The sequence below is a fragment of the Limulus polyphemus genome, unplaced genomic scaffold (assembly GCF_000517525.1).
Source record: "Limulus polyphemus unplaced genomic scaffold, Limulus_polyphemus-2.1.2 Scaffold1209, whole genome shotgun sequence".
NCBI classification, from domain to species: Eukaryota; Metazoa; Arthropoda; class Merostomata; order Xiphosura; family Limulidae; genus Limulus; species Limulus polyphemus.
This window is the reverse complement of record NW_013666819.1, coordinates 48,267-57,859: the sequence shown is the minus strand read 5'-3', so window position 1 is coordinate 57,859 and position 9,593 is coordinate 48,267. Positions and strand designations below refer to the sequence as shown.

The window sequence follows — 9,593 nt, the reverse complement described above, 5'->3', positions numbered from 1 at the left end:
TTCCTTTACCCATCTAAGCGTTAGTCTGATTTGTTCTTGCTTGCTCCAGTCCTTTATACCCCACTTAATTGTGCTTGGCGATATTTGTCTCGTAACACTATCTTGGAACTGTGTATAAGCATCTCATTCAGATAATGTTCCCACTTTTTCAAGACTGATTCAATTCCTAGTCTCTAACACCAACTCTTAGTGGGGAGGAAGGGTGAGAGAGTGTTAGTGGAGGGTAAGTATTATTGGAAATACATTTTCAATTTAAGAAAATGTTAACTTCCCAAACATACTTGCTTCCTCTCTCACTAGAGTGATGCATTCTGAGCCACCTGAATTATGACGAGAAGGTAAGCAACATCGAAGTAGACAAACTTTCTTCTCAACCTGAAGAAGTTCGAAAGGCAACACCCCAGGGTCTGAATGACCTTGTATGCCTTGCTCAACCTGAGGAAATATAACTCATCCTCACTTCCAAACCATGTGAGCAAGGTAAATTCCACTTGCCCCCATAATTATGGGGGCAAGTGGAACAAACTGTGCTCATCCAAGGACCCAGGATGGAACCACTCTGTGTTTGGAATTATGAGGAAACAATAGACCCTCTTCCATGAACAATGTACTGAAGCCATATTGATCAAAAAGATGGGCCATGTTCAACCCAACCGGATAGCCAAGCATAAAATCTGAACTGGTATTATGAGTAGGCTCCGCGTAAGGTGGTGCCTCTCCTACTGTCATCTGGGGAAAAAAAATCCAAGAACCCGAGTAAGAGGGCTCCCAACTTCGTCCTCTTCTCCAAGAGTGGAGGAAATTCACTCTAACACTCTGGAGGAAAAGCTTCTGTCTACCTCCCCAGTGACTGGTAACCAGGTGTGGTTAGGACTCCCTAGCTCTACTAGTAGAATCTAGGGGTTAATGCACACTGGGGAGCTCTAAGGAACAGTGCAATAGGTGAACCAAGTACCCTAAATTTTTAAAAGCAAACTAACCTTGATTTATTCAATCCAATGATTGGCAAGGATGAGCGAAATCCCCTTTACTCATAATAGTTCATGAGTGGCAGTACAGTAATACCACCCGGTCAGACTCTACGTGGTTTATGGAACACTATTTATACAGAGCCAGTTATAACCTAGATAAATGTTTGCTAAAGCAGAATTGGTTTGATAAAAGCACACCTGCTTGGGCAACACTCGCCACAATGAGGTAAGGGACCCTGAAAGGTAGCAGTCAAAATACTCACCCCTCTGTGTAATCTAGCGGAAGTGGTTAAGATAGTTACAGAGGGTAGTTGAAAACCCTCAGAGGAAGATACTGTTAGATCATGCAAATAATGTGAGATAAAAGTATTGGGGGAGGTCCACATACCAGCCCACACAACATCCTCTAGTGGGTAAATCAACCTGGTTGCTAAGGGCATAGAAATGTGATGAATATGATCAGAGCTGACTTGCAGAAGATTCCTCTACTTCAAGAGAGACCAGAATAAATGATATGGATCAATTTTGAACCCACCTCGTCAATGTACCAAGAATAAATCCTGGGAAAGAAATAATACCAATGAATAATAAATCATTGTCTAGCATCTGTAAAAGCATTAGTAAGGGCAACAAAAACTTCAAGACCCTCACTAGACATAACAAACGATCCAAATGTGATCGGTCAAAGAAGTGAGAAATAGTGATCAGATGATTTGGTGAAAAGAACTTATCCCCCTTCTCTAACTGACATTGTTAGGGAAGAAGAACTGATCTGAGGACTTAGGTAGAATGATAAAACATCCTGTGCTTAATCAGCACAAACCACTCTGACCAGCAATGTCTGTAGGTCAGCCAGCAGCAACGAAAAATAAACCTTCAGGGAAAGGTGATATACGGGCACTTGAGGCTAAGGTCACAAATGGGTGTTGAGAAAGGGGACGAAATGTAACTGGTAATATACCAGTTATGTAACTGGAATGGTCATTTGGAATAAAGGATTCAAAGTGAATTGAGGAAGCCTGAGAGTATTGGGGACTCAAAGAATTTTTGTCTTGAGTATTGAATGGAATTTGATAAGGCCACCTTATACAGGGCAACTGTGGAAGATGCAAAACTGTTGCCAAAGAGCCAGGTTGGCATTTTTGATCAAAGTGGGTTCAACCTCCTCTCAATACACCATTGCCCATATGTGTGTCATTTCTGTTGATAAATGTCTATCTTGGGACTATGCAATAACCAAGACAGATACATAGCAATCTCAGAAATTAAACCCCGATGCCACGAAGGACTGAATAACCTTTGTGCCTGAAGCCTGAGTTTCTGGATAACACGGGTGTCTGGTTGCCTCCACATAGACGGACAAAGAGGACGTGAAAGAGGTAGGCAATCGTAAAGGTGCCACAGGAGCATAAACCAGGGTTTAGCTTCCAATCCGATGCTATCAATAAGACCCAACAATGGGTTGGAATGAATCATAGCTAGTACCTTGGGTAAAATATGAATTCGAGGGAAGTTCTAGAGTTGTAGTCCTGTCCTGACTGAATGTATCTATTGCCAAAGCAAGAGGGTGAGGTACTGTAGACCAAATTGCCAGTTGTTGGGTGTTCCAATAAGTGGTAAACCCACCAACTATCAGCATTTCAAAATGAGAGCCAAATCAACAGAAAAATTATGATGAAGCATCTATTCTGTTGGGAGAATCTGTTTGGGTCAAGGCAATTGATCTGCCACTAAAGTCATCACCCATAGAACATGGGAAGCTGGTAAGGTGATACAATAGGAGTGGTCCTAAGAAAGGAGATTCAAGATTTGAAAAGAAAGAGCCCTGGAGCAAGTGCCTCCTTGAGGTAAATGCAAGATACCACCATTGAATTGTCGGAATGAAACCTGACGATTTTCCCCTTAATAATCCAAGACCATAAGACATCACCTTTTGGAGATCAAGAATGTGTAAAACATTGTGTAGGGAAGCCTCATCATTCATGTGTAGACCCCAGAAATGAGACATTTGTGGAGAGATGGATTTCTGAACAAGGCGGCAGCAGAGAATCCAATATCTTAGAATTGTTTCAATCTGACCACTCCTCAAAACTGAATGATCCTGAATAAGGAACTGTGGAATACAGTAAATCACTGTTTATGATTCAGTAGTCGTATAAAGACCACTGAAGGGATCTCTTGTGCGCTCGTCCCAAAGGCATGAGAGATTTAAGTGATGTCCACATTCCCAAAAAAGAAAGAACCATCCATGCAGTGGGAGAGGTAAGTAAAAGTCAAACTTCCTGCTCCATAGCATGTTAAGGCCGACTGAGATACATGACGAAAAAATACCCAGACTGACGACATATTGTGTTGGAGCGAGAACAAATGTTTCGGCTCTGATAATGAAACCTGTCTTGGTTGTTTCTGAAAGTAGAATCCTGGTTTTATGTTCTGATAATTGAAAAGACGGTGCCAGTGGTAACCAGTCGACCAGGAAATGATGTGTGCACTGAGCTAGGGAACGGAGGTGACGAGAAAAAGGTCATACGATTTGGCAGAACCCATATGGTACCAATACTAGTATCTGACTCATGTTCACAAAAATGCCGATAGTGGTAATAGGGTAATAATGGCAATGTGCAGATAAGAGCTGAAGTTATCAAACATGGACATCCACAATCCTAGTAAAAAATGCCAACTCAGAGTGAGGAATGAGTCACTTATGAACCTTGGAGAATCTAGGAATTGATACAGACAAGAAAGAACGATGACTAGACACCGGTCTTTTATCTTTTTGGGCCCAACAAACTGACAGAAATAAAATCCTGGAAGAACTGGCATGACTCTCTCTCTACCCCCAGATTAACCAAACGCTGATAGCCCTAGAACGAAGTTCCAAGATCCAAGAATCTGCAGGACAAGGAAACACCACAGGTTGGATGGATCATTGTGGTGAAGACGTCAACTAAATGACTAATATTGACTCAAGGACCTGTTGTGCCCATGAATCCATGGTTATGGTTTACCATACTTCCAAAATTCTTGAAGCTCGACCCCCTACAGACCCCAAAGACACACAGTAGTCACTGATGCCACTGACAACGTTCTGACCAAGCAGTGTACCCCTTGAATATGAACAGAATCTAATCGAATAGGGGTGGAACTATGATCCTCTGTAGAAGCCATGGAAAGGTGTGATGCAACAACAACAGGGATGAATGTAGAAGCCCTGAATCAACAAATGTTCATGCTAACAATGGTCCCAACTCATCATCAATGGACTTGATGATCCTGAAAGTCTTCCAACAAAGTTTAGAGGGATAATAAATAACTCGGAACTGTATATAGAGGGAGACAAATCCCAGAAAGTTCAGGTTAACTACAGACTCTGCTCTAGAACCCCAAGTTTCCAGCAGCAGAAGTATTCTTTGAGAGTTGGAATATGCTTCCACTTGGCAGTGGTAAGCTAAATTACGTAGTTCCGACAACCTTGGTAGGCAAGGCATAGCTGTTCCTTTAGATAACTGAGCAGTAAACCTCCCTACATGAACCACAATGTCAGTGGATGGAGAGAAAACTAAGTATTTGCTCCCAAACCTTTCAGCCATCATGAAAGACCCAAAAGATCACACACTCGAGGGATCAACTGAAGAAAAGGAGCCTGAGGCAGCTTATCCCAAAGTGACCTCCTGAGAAGTCAACAGAGTATAGGAAGGTGCAGAAAAAAGCAAATCAAAATTCTCTCCAGAATTGCCTTGAATTGCAGCCTCAGAGCCTCCTGGAGGTACACCACCAAACCATCTTACTACGAATAAGATCACTGCCAGTCTCAACTGAGATTGACTCTCTCCACCCCACTCCAATTGTGGAGCGACACTAGATATCACAGGTGGGATAAAAGAGACCAGATTTGTTTCTGTGCCAGAAATAATAATCCAGATACTAACACCATATATTGTCTTGCCAAACGAAAAAAAATTTTTTTACACAAAAATCAACTGGGTAACACAAAAACACTCAATGTATCTCCAATGATCATAGTACAGAGAACCTTGTTAGTGAATGCTTTGTCATCTGAATGAGGTACTTATATACAGTATCAGGTTAGAGGGCGCATTGACATAGGTGATGAGTGGCACTCAACAAATACTGCCAAGAGCAATTACGTGGAGCATAAAAGAGGAGCAAGCAAAAAAAAATCAGACCAATGCTTAGACGGACAAAGGAAGAAACCCTGGCAGTAGAGTAATTGCTGTAGTGTGAGAAGACGTAAGTATATTTTGGAGTTAATGCTGTCAACATAAAACTTGTAAAGCCAATGGTGAATCTGGAGCTCATGTTACCCTACTGAATTACATAATGCACATACTACAAACAAGCATACCTCGTGAAAAATTATTATTCGTTATTTTACGTAATTTAACATTACCTGACATAAAAGTTCCTAATTTCTGCATTTTAGTTACTTTTATAATAATAAATAAAGAATACACATGAAAAAACAAGAAATAAAGTACTTACCTGGGTCTTCCTTTTTTTCTCTCAACTGTTGTTGACACTTAACCCTACTTTTTTTTTTTATACTAATGGTACTAGTGAACTGAATAATTTTTTAAAGTTAAATAATGCACCAAATAACATGGAATAATAACAAGCAACAAACAGTCAATGTCCCATAACTATCACAATTTTTGGGCTTTCTAACTATGTGACAAAAGCTGTTAGAAATTCAGCTAAGCTTGTCCATGTGTTTCCTGTGGGAATAAAGTTTTCAGTGAAGTGAAATAGACAATTCTCTCTACAAAAAAAACAACATAGTATAATTTTTCAGTTGTTAGATTAAAACCTTGGCTTTCTATTGGTTATAAATAGTATAGTACTGAATGTCTGAGAGGATGTGACTGGTGGGAGTGACAGATTTTCTATTATATGGCTCTGTAACCAAATAAGGTTGAAGGCTGTACAAATTATGCCTTGTATGAGTGATGACAACATTATAATGAGTAATTTACATCAAATTTCATACTTGTTAGAGGGATGGTAAATAAATTACAAAAGAGGGATACTTACCGAGCAAATGTCACAATTCTCATACTAGAGGAAATTAAGTTTTTTTTTAATATTGCTTTATAAAATTAAGAACTTAAGTCTTATATATTGTTAAAATTTAGATTATTAGCTATGGTTTTATGCCAAACTTATTTATATACCATGATAAGAAAGTGGTTTAATTAAGTTTTGAATGTAACTCATTAAAACCTGACATTCAGACAAAATGATGTCCATTATGAAAGAGTTTAAAAAAAATTTCTAATAATATATTTTAACAAAATTAAAACCACAAAATATACAGCCCCTGTCATCATAATTATTTTGTATTGTTATACACATGGAAAATGTAATCTATTTTGAAAAAAAAAAGAAAAAGTATTCATAATGATTTCCTAATACCAAAAAGAATACCATACCTCATGTTCAAAGAATTTGTCTTCTAAAGTTTTTTCTCCCGGATTATTACCTGACCCCTCAAATAATGTCCAATATTCCTGAAAATAGAAATTTTAATTCATACTTTATACTACTAAAACATGATAGGGGGGGGGGGACAAATGAACTTATTCCATATGACATCCTGTTGCAAATTGCAATAATTTGCATGAAGATCACTTATTCTTTTCTATTTTTCTGAAATATAGATTTGTTAAATACGTTTTACTTCTCCATAATTTTAAAGTTGAATTAAAGAATATACATTTCTTTTCCAGTAATGATAAATCATAGAAATACAACTTATAATAATTTGTAGGGAATGAGAAGTTGTTTACTTCAGCAGATAATTTGCTAAACTGTTAAATATAATATTTCAAATGGGGTAAGGGAAGAAAAAGTATTTGTACAAATGATCCACATGTTAAAGAGATTAAATGTTTTATTATCTGCCATTTACAGTTCTTCCTTACACTTGTTTCAAATATGGCCATTTTCCTGCGGAAGCGGTATTACGTTCACTGTATGCTAGTGTAGCAGTCTTAAACTGTGTAATAAAAATACCTAATAACGAATATCAAACTTCTTCCTTACAATATATATATATTTTGCAATTGACCAAATTTAACTTGTCAAAATAAAATTACAAATGCTAAGTCTAACTAGATATTATTCTTTTTTGATTAGCTTGTAGACATTTAACATATAATTTTGAACATACATCTCACGGGAAGTCTCGTGTTTTAAAACTTATGTTGTGCATTGTATTCATTTTCAAAAATCAGGATTAGATTAGCGACTTTAAATTTAATTTTGTAGTTTAAAAAATCAATGAAAATGCAAATACACTGTATGTTATTAATTATTTATAACTATAGAACTTGATACGAACTATGGTAACATTGTCAGATAAAGCAGCCATATTTGTTTAATTACTTGAATTTAATTAGACCTTGCCTTCTTTTAATTTCATCAAATATATATATGTAATGCTTTTTTGTAATTGTATCCTACTTCCAGATATAACTATCAAGTGGACTCTCCACATTTAATGGTCAATTTGAATAACTTATTGTCTTGTCAACATGGTTTTACCAAAGAATGATTTTATGGAGAGCTGAACAATTTGTTCATACTTCTGAATCTATTGTTTAATGATGGATTAATTTTTTTTTGTATGTTTTGTGCTAACCTAACCTTTCTCACAATAACTAACTTGAACTTAACTTTGTTTAGTTACGTACAAGCAAGACAGATTCAAAGCTATTCTAAAATATAAGAATTGTTTTACTTGAACATTTACAGAAAAAAAAAGTCTGGACAGAATAAATTTTGCAATTTCAACTGTGAAAAATCTCATTTTAAATTTACTTACAGCATAGTACTCTGCAATAGCTCTAACTTGTTCATAGTCATCAGCTTTGGACAGAGCAGCCAGACCATCTGGATACAACTTTCCACAGTGAGGATAAAGCTTAGAACGGTCTTCTTTAGTCAACTCTGTACCAAATGAGTTGATGGTGATGATAAAAGCTCGACGATCAGCCTCAAACTAAATGTGACAATAAGTAAAAGATCATTTACTAACTTCATTAAAAAAATATACATAGATGTGCCCTTTATCAATTTGTCAAAGTAAAATTTTTTCACTGAAAGTACTTTTAAATTTTTTGATGGTATGAGATGCCTCTTACATCAATTTAGATCAATAGAAAATTTACTAAAGGGCATTCTTGTCCCATTACAGATGTTACCACACAAACATCTCTTCAGTTTCATCATAATAATATAGTTAAAGTAATTCTCCATAAGAATTATATAAGTATCTCATACACTAGAAGATACAACCATACTTTTACTTATTATGCATGAAAATATTTTTCCAAAAACCAAATTATTCTTGGTATTTATGTGATCCTTTAACTTGTGGAAAGTAAACTCCATACCCTTACTTAATATTATTTTTCAACTTTACAGATACAGGAAATCACAGTCAGCATGTTATGATTTTCATTTCTTACAAACCTAGTTTTGCATAACAAGTTGCTTTAGGACAAGAAAAAGAATATTAATCTATAAAACGTACTGTTTCTAATATTCCTTAACCCTAGAATTACTGATGTAGTCCATATGGACTCCATAAGCTTTTTTCAACATATTTTCCTAAACTATTTACACATCAAATTATTTGTGGTTCCTTGACTTTGTTCATTGCACTAACCCCCAGTAAAAGGTGAGTAAAACAAAAATAGATTAAAATTCTTATTAATCCCAGTAATTACTGCTAAGGTTTCTTATGTATTTCAGAGAGAAAATAAGTGTTGTAACAAGCAAAAAAATAAAATTACTAAATATAATGCAGTATATGGACCCCACTAGTGATGTGTGTGGTTGGTTACCTGAAATTAACACATTCTCTACTCACAGATAAGATCTCACACATGACATCAGCTGTTGTTCCTCCTGTCTCTTTACAGAACTTGTAAAAAGCCTCAAGATATGCCTTGGGTGAATGAAAAAAATATTTTATTCACAAAAGCAATATAATAGGAAAGAAACTCTTAAGTTCATATATTAATACACTTCACAATGTTGAACTTCATATTTCATTCAAAATCTAAAATATTACATGTTTTTTTACCAATATTTGATCATACAGGTATGCTTATTTCTGCGTTGGGCTTTCATTGAATTCTTTTTGTAATCACAGAGGACTTGCAGACTTAAACAATAAAATGTGACTTGTAGAAATAAAACTAATGCTCAGAATACTATACAATTTTTTCACTTCATACTATGTAGTAACTATTTCAACCCAGGTTCAGTCCCTAGGACTGACCTTGTAACTATTTTGTGCTTGTTATGGTATTCATGCTATAACTTTTAAATTAGTAAGCAAATGTTAATGAAATTTTGCAATATCTTAGCAAATAGAAAAGATAATACCTTCTTATTTATATTCTAGCTTTTCAATATCTGTAATTTGAGTTTATAATTTGTATGAAACTATAGACTTAATATTTTGAATTTGCAAACATCTAATTTGAACCAGTGCCGCATTCAACATATCACGTGACACACATTAACAAATTAAGAAATATACAGTTCTAAAATTTGAATTATAATCTATAGTTTGATACCAAACTTATTGAC

At 35.9% G+C, this 9,593-nt stretch overlaps 1 protein-coding gene across 2 annotated transcripts in view; it reads right to left on the bottom strand.

Annotated features, from left to right (window-relative positions):
* Window positions 1–9,593, bottom strand: part of LOC106462618 (V-type proton ATPase subunit d) — a 48,964-nt gene that overhangs the window by 2,427 nt on the left and 36,944 nt on the right. For both annotated transcript variants that reach the window (XM_022389934.1, XM_013922560.2), the window contains exons 5-7: window positions 8,866–8,943; window positions 7,816–7,992; window positions 6,422–6,499 (exon numbers count right to left, since the gene is read on the bottom strand). In XM_022389934.1, coding sequence (XP_022245642.1) covers window positions 6,422–6,499; window positions 7,816–7,992; window positions 8,866–8,943 — 333 coding nt within the window. The remainder of the gene's footprint in view (window positions 1–6,421; window positions 6,500–7,815; window positions 7,993–8,865; window positions 8,944–9,593) is intronic.